General features: G+C 33.4%; 1 protein-coding gene across 2 annotated transcripts in view; it reads left to right on the forward strand.

Annotated features, from left to right (window-relative positions):
• Window positions 1–17,347, forward strand: part of LOC123703969 — a 38,830-nt gene extending 21,483 nt beyond the window's left edge. For both annotated transcript variants that reach the window (XM_045652187.1, XM_045652185.1), the window contains 7 exons: window positions 1,414–2,855; window positions 9,124–10,550; window positions 11,071–11,167; window positions 12,018–12,175; window positions 14,564–14,703; window positions 15,820–15,913; window positions 16,680–17,347. In XM_045652187.1, coding sequence (XP_045508143.1) covers window positions 1,414–2,855; window positions 9,124–10,550; window positions 11,071–11,167; window positions 12,018–12,175; window positions 14,564–14,703; window positions 15,820–15,913; window positions 16,680–16,778 — 3,457 coding nt within the window. In that variant the 3' untranslated portion in view covers window positions 16,779–17,347. The remainder of the gene's footprint in view (window positions 1–1,413; window positions 2,856–9,123; window positions 10,551–11,070; window positions 11,168–12,017; window positions 12,176–14,563; window positions 14,704–15,819; window positions 15,914–16,679) is intronic.
• Window positions 17,348–18,352: the final 1,005 nt, after the last annotated feature.

Below are 18,352 nucleotides of genomic sequence, written 5' to 3' on the forward strand. Positions count from 1 at the left end.
TTTTAAAAATTCTTTGTAAAACAAACAGTAAATGTTTGTTAACCTTTATTTACTGTTTATTTTACAAACTTTATGCTTTTTATTGGCAATAGGGAAGACCTTGACCACAATCTCGCCTGATGTTAAGATGAGATGTGGTCTAAGACAACGTTCCAGCTAAATTCAGAGCCAGGAAGTGCTTGAATTTTGAAACGTTTTGAAGATGAATTTATAAACATACAAGCTCCTCGTACCAGCTTCGCGCGGGTTTTAGTGGGATAGAAGCAAATATAAAATACGAACTATTTCTTTTGGGGAATAAAGCAAAATCGATTTAATAGATTTGGAGCATATTCCTGCTCATAATACGAGTTTTTTTATGGATTATACAGATTAAATTAAGGTTATGAATGTATTACATAAAAATATTTTAACATCAGACAATACAGACAGATCTCTAAACACGCGAGCATTTTTTTTTTCATAATTATCGTGATAAAATCGCATTATTATTTTATGAAGTAAGGAATAAGTATGTATAATTATTTGCGACGTAATTAAACTAAATGTAACACAAGATTCCGTCCTTGGATATACGATACAGTACAAATAATGAGTTAATTAGAACTTTGTTTGTGTTGATGATAAACGGGTATTTATCATTGCAATTTGTGCAGTTTTTTGTAGTAGATGATATTTAGTAAAACTTAAAATACCTGGGGTTCTTTACTGGTTTAAAGAAAATGGCAAATAAGTTTGAAACGTGAAAGTAGAGATGAATACAATTTGGTAAAATTTCTTTACTGAGATAAAATGGGATGTAATCATGTAAATTATGTTAGGAGTGAAATACGAGTATGACCATTTTAAAACTCAGTTAAAATATTTCTGATACTAAAATGGTCATGAAATAGGTATCATATTGTCAATACATATTTAGCCATGACTATTCAAAAAACGTTTATGATACCAAGTAACAATATATCACCTATATACATGTTTTCTAAGATTGTGATACTATTTCAGTACATCTTCATAATATCTTTAACTTCATTATAAATGTTTCACAGATCTTTAAATTACCATGCATTTACATAGTAACATTTGATACATGCTAGTTCTTTTATTATCTTTCTTTCTTTATCATTTCCCTTTGAGTGTTTAACTTATTTTAATCCATGTGTGTGTGTTGGTAAGTATTTGTTATTTTTATGTTTTGCTTTAATTTTGCTTGTGTGTGTTTCTTGTGTTTTAACCCAATTCTTTCTTTCAATTTATTTGTTTATGTTGTTAATTTTAAATTGAGATTTTTATGAAAAAGTTTTATCGTTAAAGTTGATAAAAATAAAGTTACTTTTGTATGGCAATTTCAATTGCAATAATAGAAAATATGTGCTTCAAGCTGTTGACTAATTGTTTCATTTTTGTTCACAGCGATTTACCTGATGAGGAGGACAAAAAGTCGCCGGTTCTTCTTCTAGGTGTTAACAAAATATCGGATTCGCCGTCTTTCGTAAGGAGAAGAGCAAATGATCCTCATGCCACCGGCTCGATTAGATTCTTCCGACCACCGAAGTCGAAGTACACGCGGGGCTTAAATGGCGACGAACGGCTGGAGAAGATACGACAGGACCTCCTCGTCCACAAACACAAACCTGACACGTACATTCCAACTACAAGTCATAAAATTCACGTGGAGGCCGATACTAAGAGGCCATGCGTTAAACTCAGCTGCATAGGCAATTGCATCTGCGACAGAAAACAATCTTCCTCCAATCGAGGCTCCTTCTCTTTCCATCGACCAGACAATCGCCAATCCTCTCTATGCCCTTCAGAAGCGTACAGGAAACCTGATGACAGAGATCCAGATCATTCAGAGCAAGATATAGAGTTTAAATATACAGAGCACATTCCAGAAAATCAACCGTCTAGCAGCAAGCAAAATTCCTACAACGTCACGCCTAAATCCACAGAACGAAGAAGCGTTTTGCTCTCCAATCTCAATGAGAGATTTCGTAAAACTCTCAGCTTGGATTCGCGGAAAATTGAAACGAACCGCGTACCGTTAAGTCTACCTAAGGAATCTAGACCAAAGTCATTAGTCAACACAAGTAACATCTGTGTTCAGCAATACAGCTCTAGAGATCCCTTTGTCGCGTCGAATTTTGATAAATCCAGCCGGCCAAAGAAAAAACGGAAGTCTTTCTTCTCTTTGGATACTTTTTTCGATTCCAAGAAATCGGATACGTCATCTATAGACGACTACTGTTCGTCCAAATATAAAAGATTTGAACTTGAAAGCGATGATTCTCCGTTATTCAAACGGGACAGAGAGAAGACACCGGATCTATTGAATTTGCCACTTATAATAGATTCGGTGAGAAAAAAGCAATCAGACACTCGTCGCCAATTAGAGAAGCTAGAGAATCATTATTACAAAAGTCTTACTAAACCACAGACAGTTATAGACGCTGTACCGGCGGACGCGACTGACGAACATGGTTTAAACGGACATTCCAATCACCTATTCGTATATGACGATGAAGTTGAATACATTGAGCCTATACGAAGCAATTTTACAAGTCAGAGCACATTGATATTGGACAAGACTGGCGATACACTGAAACCTGATTCCATACTAACTATTAACACTGATGAGACTGATATAAGACTACCAAGTTCTACTGTTTCGCCAAAGTCCAACGAAGTGCGTATAGAACACGATCTAGATAGCATAGGTCCGTATGAGATAGAGGTTAAACCGGCCGATCTTTTGAAGAATAGCTCAAAGAAATTGGTTGTGAAAGTAATGGATAAGTCTGTGGACTCTATCGGCAGTTGCTCGCTGGACGTCGACGCCAGCACCGATTTTTCAGGTAAATTTAGATATATAGAATACGTGTGAATGAAGGTGTTAGATGAAGCAAATTCTGCTGATAGTATTTAATATTAATCATCTATTTCATCTTCACAAACACGTTTTGATGTTTGTCGTGTGTCGCTTAGCTGTAAGCATGTTTATTGTTATGTATCGATCTTTTTATTGCTATAAGTTATCTCTTTTTATTATCTAGCTTTTTTGTTATTGTTATCATGTACGCTAGTGTAAGCTTTTACTTTTCGATGTGTTATTTATTTATTAATAAACATTTCATTTCTGTTTTCATGTGTTTTCTTTTATTGTGAATGTTTCGCTTTTTAGTTAGATGTAAGTTTATTATTTCGTACATTATTAATAGATTTGATATCACCTTACACAATATCGAATATCGTTCACTATTATACATCCTATAATTTCATTCCAGTCACATTTAAAGTTCTATTTTATAATCTTTATAAATGTTTTAATAGTACATTCTAAAATACATTTCCCTGCAAGTAGTAATCCATATTAATATTATAAATGCGAAAGTAACTCTGTCTGTCTGTCTGTTACTCAATCACGCCTAAACTACTGAACTAATTTTCACGAAATTTGGTATGTAGATACTTTGATACTCGAGAAAGGACATAGGCTACTTTTTATCCCGGGAAAATAATGCAATCCCGGAAATCCCACGGGAACGGGAACTATGCGGGTTTTTCTTTGACTGCGCGGGCGAAGCCGCGGGCGGAAAGCTAGTAGGTAAGATATGTGCTGTGTTGAACTAGTTATTATCAAAATTAGTTAAAAAGAAACAAGCTAAACTTTAAATAAGAATATGTTTCAAAATCTAAGAGCCTCTCATTTATAAACTATTTTCATCAATTCGCAATTTGCCTTTGACGTCAAATAGTTATATGATACAATATTAATTTGAGCGGCAAAAGCTTATATTTTATCAAACTTTGAACGATAATAGTTTTAATAACGCTTCACTCTTATCATTATTAATTAATATAATGCTTATCTGTTCGTTGATTAGAAGCAAAAGACGTATTCCATCAGGCATTCTTTTTAATTGCACAGGCGTAGGATTACGCTTACCTTCGATAACCCTAATGATAATTGTTACTTTTGCTTACCTTTTTAATTTGTTATTAACAAAAAAGAAAAGTGTATTCGTCGCTCAAAGGGAATGTTAAACAGGGATACATATAGGCATACTAGCATTCCGTCCGCGGCTTCGCCCGCGTTTTCAGAAAAAACCCCGCATAGTTCCCTTTCCCGTGGGATTTCCGGGATAAAACCTATCCTATCTCTCAAGTTGGATCGAACTGCACATGGTGTGCTAATTTTATTATAATCGGTTAAGTTGTTTAGGAGTCCATTGAGGACAAACATTGTGACACGAGATTTATATATATTATAAAGATAAAGATAAAGATATAAAATTTTGTAGAATGACGGCGTGATGAACGTAAATTTTCTAATGCCAAAATCATTGTATTCAAATAAGATTAGACAATAACTAAAAACGATCTAAAATTGTCTAAAATGTAGCCAATAGGATCAGAAACAAAGTTATATCTTATATTATAGTGTACTAGCTTTCCAGCCGCGGCTTCGCCCGCGCAGTTCCCGTGGTATTTCCGGGATAAAACCTATCCTATGTCCTTTCTCGGGTATCAAAATATCTCCATACCAAATTTCATGCAAATTGGTTCAGTAGTTTAGGCGTGATTGAGTAACAGACAGACAGACAGAGTTACTTTCGCATTTATAATATTATAGTATGGATAAGATGTTTTTTTTTGACCACTTAGCATTTCATACAGTAGGAGATTACAACAGGGAATTTGGAATTAAGCGGCAGATAAGCAAGATATCTCTTGCATCCTGTTCAGGACCTAATTAGCTAATTTTATAAGCCACTTAAACCAAGCTAAAGACCAGAGGAGCACGTCAGATTTGTAAAGAACATCAGAATACGCGTGCTTTCTTGCCAAATACTAAAGGAAATTCATTATAACTTAGAAATTGTTATTTTACTGTCTAATCTACAAAATCGAATTGGTCCAAAGGCACGAGTAAATCCGTAGAATTTAACTCTCCTTTTGTTAGTACATGTTGGCATTAAAAATACTTATCATAAATGAAAAAATACTAACCCAATTACTATATGCAATGTGTTACGTGCTACATAAACGTAAGTATCTCCATTTACCACACAGAAAACCATAGTCATTATTTCGGGAAATAGTTTTATTGTTATATTCCTTAATCCTATTCATTAGAATGAATGCAGAATTTGCAAGGCTGGTTTTTCAATAATTTCCTAGAAATCTGTTTAAGTAGTTTATAGTTACTTACATTTTGTTCATTCAGAAGTATAAAATTTTCTAATTTTGTTTTCTATAAATTCGGTTCAACTGTATATGATTAACTGTTTATAAGACGGAGAAAAAAAATTGTACATATTGATATTTAGGTACTTAGAAACAACAATCTAATTTAGTCTCATATGCTTCGTTAATACAACAATAGTAAGCAGTAATAAAAGGTAAACTATTTTATTTTCGTTATATTTTTTTTAACTTTTTATGTTCCCCTTTAATTATTACGTTCCTTTTTACGATCGCCTAAACACATCAAAACATTAGGTCAATCACATCTTGGCATTTCTAACCATAAATTTTCGACGCTACGAGTTTATTTTTAAAACCAGATGCTTCGTTACAAATAAACAGATTGAGTGTTAGATTTTATAATTACAGTGTAAATTTGAGAACGTTAAATATGTTTCAAAATAAATGCTTACGTACTTTTATCTTTTTCGTTAAGTTTATAAATACATATACCAACATATTATATTTTGGGACATAACAGAATTTAAACAATGTGAACAACAGCAACAGTTTACAAATACTTTTTCGCTAAAAAACTCCAGGTGCATATAAACAAAAGATGTCTGCAGTCTAAGTGGCTCTTAATAGTTTTATAGCAACACTGTTCATATTTTGAAAAGGTATTGTTCTTCATTTATTATAGAAAAATATTACTCAGTGCCTATAAAATCTACCACAATAGGCTTAATGTGTCCAGGATTTTATAAATACATATATCAAAGTGAAAATCAGAGAATAGGCGATACTTAGTCATAACAAAAAATAGCCTCCTACGTAACTGACCTTAGCTTGCAAAAAAAAAAATTAATAACTAGGTCATGTGGACATTTACAATTTAAATTGCAAAATGCATACAAACAAAGATGTATGCTACAAGTCATCGGTTGACCTTCGTGCGGCCTACGCACTTGGTATACTCGCCACTCGGTCATTGTCTTATAACTTGTCGACTAATACGCTCGCGTAAAGTATGTAACATTGTTCAGAATATTTCATTGAACAATTTATTTCATATAAGCCCCAGTTACATGCATATATCGTGTATATTAGTCATAAAACAAACTCTAATCGTCGTTTCCAAGACTAATGAGGAAGAAAAATAATGACAGATTAAACACAGGCGCCACAGACCGTGAAACGGAACGACATAGACCGGCCGCTACTGCGCAAGCCGCAGCCGGTGACGTTTCGAAAAAAAAGTTGAAAAAAAGTTTGACACTTTGACGTCTGTGATTTGACTCGTGCGAATCAAAAATTGAAATTCTATGTAAAGTTTAAAGTTTTGTGAAGTGAAAAAACTGTTGCAAACAACGTTTAATTTTTGCGGTTAGCCCGTTAGAGGTAAGTTGAACAATGTTTTTATAATATGAAAAAGTGTATTTTTGACCTCTGCACAATATGTGATTTCGTAAGTTTTATTTTTTTTCATGCGTACACTGTGTTACTCATTCGTTTGGCTAGTTGCAGAATACTCATGTTTTCTTTATTTAGCTTTGCTCCTAACATGAGTAATACTGTTATAAACGGACATAGTTAATTTATTAGTAAGTTATCGGAAAAATATTGTTGATTTATTTAAGAAGTAGGTATATGCCGTAGTGTCGTGTTAATCCGCATAGGGTAAATTTGTCTGCATAAACAAATCCTAATGTAGGTAAGCAATATTTGATTTCGCTAAACAATGCAGTTTTATGACCTACATCAAGTTAATAATCATCAATCTAATAATAGTTGGCATGTTTTATCAAACCCAAAGTACTAAAATACGTGATAGTTGAAACTTAATATCTATTTAAGGAAAAAGATATTTCTACAATCTAATTATATTTTTTATGTAGAGAAATCTATCTAACTATTAAAAAAGGTAATTATTAAACAAGACAACTAATAAATAATTTTAACATTAAACATACTTTTACGTTTCAATATATTTTATGTTATAACCTCTTTTGTATTATAATTATATGTTCTCTTTGTTGTGAATAACACAACCGTAGATACAATTTACTGAATACCTTAACCATATATGTTGGTATAACACTTGTATTAAAATTACACTATTTATATGCATCATGCAAACTTCATTGAGTCATATACATCCCGTTTCTACATATTAAGGTGTAAGAAATGAACGATAGTATACTAGCTCACTGCCCGCGACTTCGCCTGCTTTGTTAAAAACCTAATAAATTATATACTTAAAGCTTCCTCTTCAATCACTCTATCTTTAAAAAAAAACTGCATCAAAATTTGTTGCGTAGTTTTAAAGATTTAAAAGGGACAGAGAAAGCGACTTTGTTTTATACTATGTAGTGATTTATAGATGGTATATCCAAGAAAGGTTTTTATATATTTTTGTGTCAAAATCAATACAGTTGTGATGGGTAAAAGTAACAAATGCTCATTAATATACTCTATGATAATAATATCACTATGATATAATAAGAATATCACTATATCATATAGTGATTCAGCGAACACTGTCCTACCATTTCATCCATTACAAATTAAACCTTACAGCCTATTTAATAACTTCAAAATTGCACAAATGAGTGAACATATCTCTAATTTATTAGCTATATAAAATACCAGATTTTCGCCCGCGGCTTCGCCCGCGTTTGCAAAGGAAAACCCGCATAGTTCCCGTTCCCGTGGGATTTCCGGGATAAAAACTATCCTATGTGTTAATCCAAGTTACCCTCTATATGTGTGCTAAATTTCATTGTAATCGGTTCAGTAGTTTTTACGTGAAAGAGTAACAAACATCCATACATCCATACAAACTTACTAACTTTCGCCTTTATAATATATATTAGATACATTTTGACACTTTAAACAGATTATAAATAAATTTATTTATAGTGAGCAAACTACAGTGTTGAAAAAAAGGTAATTCCATTATTTCATCCATAAAACAGTTTGTCTAATTTATTATTTTCATTCATAAATTCATAGAAATAATCTAACTAATAATAAATATGACTGATCTAGCCGTCTCATCCCATTACAAAGTAAAAAGTCTTGCCGTTTTGCAAATTTGTGCATATTATAAAACAGCTGTTTAAAAAATTACGTCAAATTTAATTCTTATAAAACATAATATCTCGATTAACAACTTATCAATCGCGACCTTGTTGATAAAATAATCTATAGAGTAAAAATGGTATGCTCGCTCATTGCACAAACACCAGTGGCAAATGTGCTTTGTAATAAAACTAGCTTTCCGTCCGCGGATTCGCCCGCTTTGTTAAAAACCTAATAAATAAATTATATACTAAAAACTTCTGAATCACTCTATCTATTTAAAAAATCCCAACAAAAACGCGTCGTTTTAAAGATTTAAGCATACATAGCGACTTCGTTATATACTGTGTAGTGATTATGTGTGATTATTTCCCAATGTTTACTTGTGAGTTGCTCAATGCTTAGAATTTGCGTAATATTAGCGCCGTATTTGTATAAAATATGCTAAATAAGTGCTTTGACATTTTCTTTGTAGATTTTTTGCATTGTTCAGTCACGGTGTCATGTTTGTTTTGTGATGTTGTAATGCTTATGTAATTTTTAATTATAGATGTGGTTTGAGATTTAGCTGAAGATGTATGTTTGTATTTAAATGATTAAGTGTAGTATGTATTAAAAATGTGTGTATATCCTTTTTAATTTATTATTTGGTCTTTTCGTATTAAAGAATACCACTGTTGATAACTAAATGTGTTAAAGCCGCTTCTGTGCATAAAATCGAATCGAATTAATTTTAATATTTCATTATTCAATAACCACGTCTTAAAGTATTATCCAAAATTAACAATCGTTTTATTTAATGTTATGATTATCATAGTAAATATCAAGCTAATGAGTATGTTTTTCTTACAGATACCACATCAGGAAGTTTGAATCTCTTAACACCATCGTCAACAACTAGTCGGATAAAGGAATTCACATCGCGAATACAAGAAAGGGCTGGTTCCCTACAACCAAATATCACTCCGACTCCACTTTCACCACCAAGAACTCCTGAAGATTCAACACCAACACCAAAACATACTCAAAAGTCAGAAAACCTCCTAAAACCACCTCCAAAGATCCTCGTAGACTCATCCAGCCACAGATCGCGAAGTCATCACAAAAAACGCGACGATCCACCGCAAAAGAAGCCCAGCTATTTAAATTTGGCATGCTCCGTCAATGGTTACACAAATCTCACGACATACGATTCCAAATTACGCCAGGACATCAATAAAAGCCGCGAAGCATCACCCATAAGGCCGATAACACACACTTACCAATACAGGAGCGAAAATAACTCGCTTCTCGTGCCAGTGCCCGTCAGCGCTAACAAACTGCTGGTGCCGACGTTCGTTCCTCATGATACTCGGACGAATTTGACACCAAAAGCGCCTTCAAAGGCGCACACGGATCCATATATAGCTACGCCCTCCCATGCTTATATGGCTGCTGAGAATAAGCAGTTGAAGAACGACTTCCTGGGACCAACGATGACGACCACCAGTCGTTCTTACATATCGACTGAGAGCAAAAACTTTGCGTCCTCAATGCTTCAGAAGGATGAAGTGGATAATGCTAAAGAAGTAGCCTTTAAGTCTAGTTATTCGGAATCAAATTTTAGGCAAACGGTAACAACGAATGGCAAGGAGAGTAGGTTTAGTGCTGAATCCTATACTATTTCGTCCAACGAAGTTTCGAAGAGGGTAGAGATAACTAAGGAAAATGGGGAGCAATTGACGAGCCCCATGAAAAGTTTTATACAGCAGCGCGTCGAGCGTCTGTACGGACCAGGCGCGTTGGCGCAAGGCTTTTTCAATCAGAAGCGGCACAAATTGAAGAGTTCGAGCGAGGACGATGAGGCCAAAGTCCTAACAGAGAAATCTCTGAACTGCCAGAGCGATAGGTTCGTATCTCCGCGCAGATCAGACGACAGCTTCGACAGTGAAAACAGCAGTCCTACAAAAGAAGACTCGTCTGTCCTACCGGTTATGAGGCATTTGCGGCCGGAATTCCGTGCGCAATTACCAGTTTTATCCCCCAGGAAGAGTAAGGCGGATTTGTCGCCTCAGAAATCGGATATTCCGCAAGAAAAGACTGATGAGAAAGTTAGTGAAGTAGCGAATGGTGATACTGTGATAATAGACGGTGTGAAAACGAATGGTGTGAACGGTGTGGGGACGAGTAATGGGGAGGTAGTTAAAGACGCATATTATTTCATCGATTTGGAGAAGAAGGAAACGGAGCGGCTGATTGCGCTCGCCGTTGGAGCTGAGAAGGAATTGGAAAGCTTACAGGTGAGTTGTTACTTATATTTTTACTGTGATTACAAATATTTATTTATTTATAGAATCTTAAATACATAGTTTAACTTGAATATACTTAACTAGCTGTGCCCCGCGGTTTTACCCGCGTTGCTCCGCTTCTGTTGGTCTTAGCGTGATGATACATGGTTTTTTCAAAATTTCACAACTTTTTTGTACATACTATATTATGTGTAATGGTTCTTTGAAATAGTAACAAAAACTCATACACTCGAAAAACATGATCCTCCTTTGCAGATAGGTCCCAATTATTATATGATTCTTATTAATTTAATACAATTGATATAGACTGTTTTTATAGAAACATTTAAAATACACCTTATAATTCTTGTATTAATTTGCCATTGAAATCGTCAATGACAAATTGATCTAAAATGATTTAAAACACATGAGGACTCTCTAAAGCTTTGTATTATGAGTCATGCGATATTTTATTTATTTCATATAAATTCCTTTTTTATTTGTATTAATTTTATGATGTAATAAATTCCAGAACCAAGAGAATGTTAGTGAAGAAGTGTTGGGATTGCTCCGAGCGGCGTCAGGCAAAGCCAGACTGCTAGCTACGCAGAAAATGCAACAGTTTGAAGGTTAGTTTGTAACCAACTTAAAAAAAGCAGGAGGTTCTCGATTCGGCGGAATATTTTTCTTATTTATTAATTTAGTGAATGCTTTAATAACTCAAAAGTCTTTTAAATAATTTTACACAGTATACATTGCCTTTTATCTATTTTTCTTTTAAAAATAACCATGATGTGCTATAGTGAAGCAGGCAGGGTAAAACTGAATTAATAACAGAATGTGTTACTTGACATGAAAATAAGAATCATTTTGGTACAATATAAGTATAGAGATCAATGATTTTATAATAATCATGTTATATTTACATTATTTTAATAAATTCAGACCGTAATCCATTTTCAAATAATATCAAATAAATTTGTAATTTTTTTATTTGAGCGATGACATTTAAGTAGCAACTAGCAATATGAACTACGACTACGACTTTTAATCAAATTTCTAATCTACACAGTAGAAACTACACTTTATTAGTAACTAGCGGTCCGCCCCGACTTCGCCCGTGGTACATGTTTACGTTTTCTCTACATAAGATCCATCCTCATACTTCAAGAAATATAATAAAAAAAGAATTATCGAAACGTTTCAGCCGTTCTCGAGTTATGCGCTTACCAACACATTTTGCGATTCATTTTTATATATTAGATTAAAACTAAATTAATTTTAATCTTATTCAATGTGTGTATATTTTTATAATATGCCAATTGTTTGGTGAATTGTGTGGACTACTTTATTTAAATGAAGTGATCTTCTGTATTACCACAATTCTAACAAATAAATTATTTGAATTTGAATTTGAAAACTATTGCATTTGCTACAAAAATTGTCTTTTTCTCACAAAAACCCCTAAAAACGTTCCAGGCCTCTGCTACAACAATATAAACGAGCGTGGCGACGAGCAGTTCCCTACAACATTGGAAGATCTACAGGGCTTCTGGGACATGGTCTGCTTGCAAGTCAGGAATGTGGACGCACTGTATGCACACATTGATGCGTTGAAAGCTAATAATTGGCAAGAGGTATGAAACTTTGGAAGTAATAGTCTATTTTATTCATTTATTTATCTAAACTCATACTCAAACATTTATTTATTCAATAAGACTTCTTCTAGAAGCACTTTTGAATCGTCCTACTAATATTATACATGCGAAAGTTTGTAATGTGTATGTGTGTGTTTGTTACTCTTTCACGCAAATACTACTGAACCGATTACAATGAAATTTAGCACACATATAGAGGGTATCTTGGATTAACACATAGCATAGGTTTTATCCCTGAAATCCCACGGGAACGGGAACTATGCGGGTTTTTCTTTGAAAACGCGGTCGAAGCCGCGGCCGGAAATCAATAATTGGCAAGAGGTATGCTACTTATCTATAATCTGTACATAATATATAATTCTTCTGTGCCTATCTTTGTATCTGAACTCTTCCTTCGCATGTGCACGATACTGCTTTGGAATACCTAAAAGAAGTCACATCACTCCTTATCTCAATAAAAATAATATTTTAAAAATGGCTGCAAGAAGGAGATTGCATCTGGCTAATATGATATTTTCAATAATCAAAAAGGAATCACCGAAATATCTTTATGATAAGATTGAATGGAGAGAGCAATCAAATATGTATCCTACAAGAACAACAACGAATCCTCTTATAGTTCCTAAGTATCGTACAAGCGCTTTTCGAGGTAGTTACAAATGGGCAGCAACCCATTGTTGGAATGATTTACCTCCTCCTATTAGGGATAAGAAATCAAAATTCTCATTTAATAAACATTTAACAGCGTACCTTTTAATCAAACAGAAACATGTTTAAACATTTCATTGCTCGTTTGTAATTCTACGCACTTGTCTGGTTTTGGCTTGTATTGTAATGTGTATAATTGTATGTAATGTATTGTATTTATTCACTTAACAAAATATAAATTGTTTATTTATAAGTACTACTATTTATGATTTTATTTATTATGTTTTTTTTATTTATTTTTTTTTTTTTATTATATTTATATTAATTATTTATTTATTACTTATATTGAATATTAACATTAAGTAAATCTTTTTATAAGTAGGTAATTAGACATAAGTATAAATAAGGTGTCGCTGAAAATCAGCTCTGCAGTGAAAGTCTATGCTTTCACTGTAAAATGCTGAGCGGCATTCCTTTTAGCTAGTAGGTTTTATTAATTAGTTTGTAAGTACATAGATTGTTAATTTTTAATGTAACTGGCCTGCTTGCTAATAAAGATTTATTATTATTATGTGTATCTCATTCTATAATACTCGGGTACCATCATAAGGAAGGTACCCGGTCCTTTGGAAGGCTTACGTGGGGACACGGATCCAACACGCAGAGGCCCTTTAGAGAACTTTACTGTGTTGTGGGACACCAGCCGCAGCCTGCCCATGACTGCACTATAGAGATACAATCCTAGGCAGTCCGCGGCCGATGTAGGACTATTTCGAGATATGGAAAACAAAATAAACTGGGCTATGGAGAGGGATGTTAAATGGGCCGGTATTTGGGGACTATTGGAAACTATGGCACCTGCCTTTCTACTAAAAGAAAGTAAAAATATGTTGGCAGGTGGTGACTCGCCCTCTCACTGTATGGGCCCCCGAAATAAGCCGCTGCAATAGTGCGACAAGGGGGCAACATATTGTGAGCAGCTAAGGGTGGAGAGGCGTCCCTGGACTTTAAACGACGATCACGCGCTCCCTGAGGGTCCAGCATCACGTGCCCACTCGCCACTTACGCTTCGCATCCACCCTTCGAGCTAAAAGCTCTCGCGACTCCACTCTGGCCGGCCGGTTAAGGCAAGCCAGAGGTGGGGGTCCTGTCCTCGTCAGGCTTCACTCCGACCGGCCGGTGAAGGCAAGCTGGAGATGAAGACAGGGGCCTCCCCCGGGAGCACTCGGTTCCCGCGGGGTCGCTACTCCCCGACACCCCGCCACAAGGTGTCCTGCGGGTGACTGATTGCACGGGTGGAATATCTATTATCACGTAAACAATAGATATCCCAACCGTGGGCGATGGGGTCGTCACATCCCTACGCCCTTATTATTATTATTATTATTATTTCCTAAACGACTTAACCGATTTTTATTATTATTTTTTGCGTCTGTTTCACTTCTTGAAGTTTGTAATTTTTTGTGTTAATATATTTTTATTTATTAATTTTATTAAGAAACTAGCTTACCGCCCGCGGCTTCGCCCGCTTTGTCTAGAACCTAATAAATGATATACTAAAACCTTCCTCTTCAATTACTCTATCTATTAAAAAAAAACCGCATCAAAATCCGTTGCGTAGTTTTAAAGATTTAAGCATACAAAGGGATATAAGGAAATAGGGACAGAGAAAGCGACTTTGTTTTATACTATGTAGTGATTATTACTGTAATATTTCAGATAGCGGCACCAATAGCGAAACCCACGGCTTCTCCAGCAAGAGGCAAAGTTGTTCGCACTCCACAAGTGAAAAATGAAAAGGCAAGGCTCGCTGCGGAGAAGAGAGAAGCCGATAGGAAAGCTATGTTGGAGCACCGCAGGTATTTTAAATTATCTATATAATAAAAAATAATTGTGCCCAGTGGCTTTAGATGTAGCTTCGCTCCTGTTGGTGATGATATATAGCCTATAGCTTTCCTAGATAAATGGGCTCTCTAACACCAAAATAATTTTTTATATCATAGTATAGATTACAAAGCTGAAAAGTTCGTTTGTTTGTTTGAACGCGCTAATCTCGGGAACTACTGGTCCGATTTGAAAAATTATTTCGGTTTTAGATAGCCCATTTATCAAGGAAGGCTTTAGGCTTCATATCATCACGCTTAGACAAACAGGAGCGGAGTAAGGCGGGTAAAACTGCGGGCCACAGCTATATAATAAAAATGAATCACAGAATGTGTTGTGTGTATATTTTTGTTTAACGTTTTTGTTAAGGCACAAGGAAGGTTCTTAATAGCGAAGAAAAATAAAAAAAAGGTGAACAACATATGCCGGGCAGCTAGTTAGCAATTTAAACACAAATAAAAATAGCTTAAATATGATGATCTATATAATATAATAAGATTTTTAACGTTTTCACTAAGGCACAAGGAAGGTTCTTATAGCAATGAAAAAGTCATACCAGTAAATTTTAACCAAATATGTTTATCGTTAAGGATTTGTCTATTTTAAATGTTAATTTATTTCTATGTCAATAGCTCACTTGAGTTGGATTTGAATAGTAAGAAAGATAACCCAGTGTATGTGTACCCTCTTTGCACTCGATTGACATAATATAATATGGTAAAATGGGCAAAGAATGCAATTTCAAAATAACTTTAAATAAAAATATTTGTCATGTCCTGTCCTTAAAATTATGAGCCAAAAATTATCATAAGTAATGATTGTTATTACTTCTATTCTTTATAATTATATTCTATTATTCATTATGTCGGAACACCTCAATATTATGTAATCCAACATGTTAATCATTCTATTTTTGCAATATCCATAAAAAATACCATAACATAACAGAATATAAGTGAAATACAATTGCAGACATGTCGAGCAATATTCCACTTTTACTTTACCTCTCCCCAAAATTACACTTTAACTACCCCCGCACCGAAAATTTCACTTTACACTTACACTTTACACTTTAACTTTACACTTTGCAGGCGTGTAGCCAGAGAGAGACAACTGGCCGCGCGTGCAACCGTCGCCGGTCAGAGCCAAGAGAGAGACAACGATATGGGAGTTGAAGGGAGTCAGGTGTGTATTGTATTTATTTATTTTTAGTTTTATAAATAAAAAATAGATGTACGAGATATAAATTTATAAAGAATAGAAAAAATTCGATCACGGGGCGGGACTCGAACCGTGGCTGAATTGGTCAGGCATCCGCCCCGGAATGGCGCGAAAGGATGCGGGTTCGAGTCCCACCTCGTGATCGAATTTTTTCTATTCTTTATAAATTTATATTTATAAAGCATTTGAATGCCATAAAGTCAAAAATATCAATTTCAGATGTACGAGATTTTTATGTAATTAACAAAAATGTAGCTTTACAAGATTTATGTAATTTAAACTTTTATATATGTGAAATGTGAATACTAAATACTCATTAAACTATATTATAATGAAACTGTTTAAATTAGACTTAGGGCTGATTTTTCAATCCTTGGTTAAACTTATTCATCGATTAACATATTAAACTACCATTTCAAAAATGTATTGTAATTGTCCATATTTGACAGTTTACAGGTGACATTTTAAAATGTTCGTGTAATACTTTATTGGACGGATAAATTTAAACCAAGGATGAAACATCGGCCCTTAGAAAATTAGTTAGATAGAAAGGAATACAGAATATTTAATACACGCCCTTAATTTTATACATTTCAGATATTTCCGTTTGATTATCGAAAATCAGTAGAAAATTCCCTACTTTTATTTAGTACCAACAAACATTTTTTTTTCTATTTATTACATTAATACAGATTATGTATAGTTAATCTATTTTCTTTTTCTTTTTCAGGAGGTGGAAATATTCGTCGGCAAAAGCGCGCCAAAAGTGATGCCGAAAGGAGATTCGTTGAGCGCCAACCAATCGGACGCGTCTTTGGAACAGAGCTGATCTTAACGCGAAATTAATATATATTTTATGGCTTTTACTAATTATTAATATGAATAAAACAATATATGAGAAATTTTTAATTAGCATTTGGATGGAATAAGTAAATATTAAAATGTAACCAACAGTATATAGCTTCATAGTTGATATTGGAATAAAGGTGCTTTTACACAAATGATATGCGAGAATGTGTGGAGGAATGTGTTTGTAAATAACCAATAGTATCGCTTCAAACTTAAAACTAAATGAAGCAATATGATTGGTGGACAAATACATTTCTCGTTACACATCTTCGCACATTATTGGTGAAAAAGCACCCTTAATTTAAAAATGTATTGAAGATATGTGTTTAAAAAATTAACGTTTGTAGGTCTGTCCTTGTAATGGGAACAAATATGGTCTAATTATGATTAAAATCAAGTATTATAGTTGTTAGTATCCTTTAGATGCAATATTCAATGTTAGAGGTAAAATATTGGAAAATATAGCCTGAGAAATTAATATTACTTAAAATTGTAATTCTGTCTACTTAAAGTTTAATATGTTATTTATTTTATGTAATAATATAAATATGTACAAAACTAATAATTTTTATAATACTACATAATTAATTTACTTTTAAACTATTAAAATTATTCAAAAAAAAATTCATTTAAAATTATCAGTGTCATTATGTATAATATAATAATTATTAAAAGCCATATATATAATTTCGTTATATATATATTAATAGTGTATCTAATGTGCTTCAGTGACAGTAAAGTGACATTTTAGTGTAATGTGTTAGTGTGAAGTGAAATTCGAGAATGGTATATAATATGTAAAGTGGAAGTGGACACAGTTTCACTTTAGTTGTGGAGATAACTTAAAAGTTACACTTTAGTTGTGTTGGAAATAAAGTTACATGAAGTTTTTAAGTAAAATTGCTTGATTGAGTGACATTTTAAGTTAAATTATTTGTGTAAACTATTAAAAGTGTATGTGTATGTCAATTACGTATAAAGAAATAGAAAAACAGTATGGAAAGTTAAATTTTTTGTTTTGGACAAAAGATCAGTCCTTTCACACAAATTATTTAGTTATGTTTTTGGTATTTATTTCAGTTATGCTTATTTTATAATAAAGTCATGCTTATGTTAGTCCTATCGCCACCTATGAGTTATTTCTATGACAAAAAGTAAATATAATTGAATTATTTCTTAAATTCATTGTTTTTCTATCTGTTTTCAAGTAATTGACATACAAACAAACAAACATGACAATCTCATATTTATTATGTTATAACACGCAACTAGAGTCAAACTGTATTCACGATAATGACAATTATTTATATTATATTAATAACATTTTGGCCGATGGTTTCTAAAATACATTAATATTCAATATAAAATTAAAATTTTGTACAATATATCGATTTTTTTTATACATAGAAATCATGTTTCAATAGATTTGTATTTTTTTTAATTAAGTAAATTTTTAAACACTAATTCCTTATAAGTATTTTTTTATATAGATGTAGTTATGCATATTTGTTTTAAAACTACATTTGTATGAAAAATTGTTATAAGTGTTCTCTT

Source organism: Colias croceus, chromosome 28 (genome assembly GCF_905220415.1).
Source record: "Colias croceus chromosome 28, ilColCroc2.1".
Classification (NCBI taxonomy): Eukaryota; Metazoa; Arthropoda; class Insecta; order Lepidoptera; family Pieridae; genus Colias; species Colias croceus.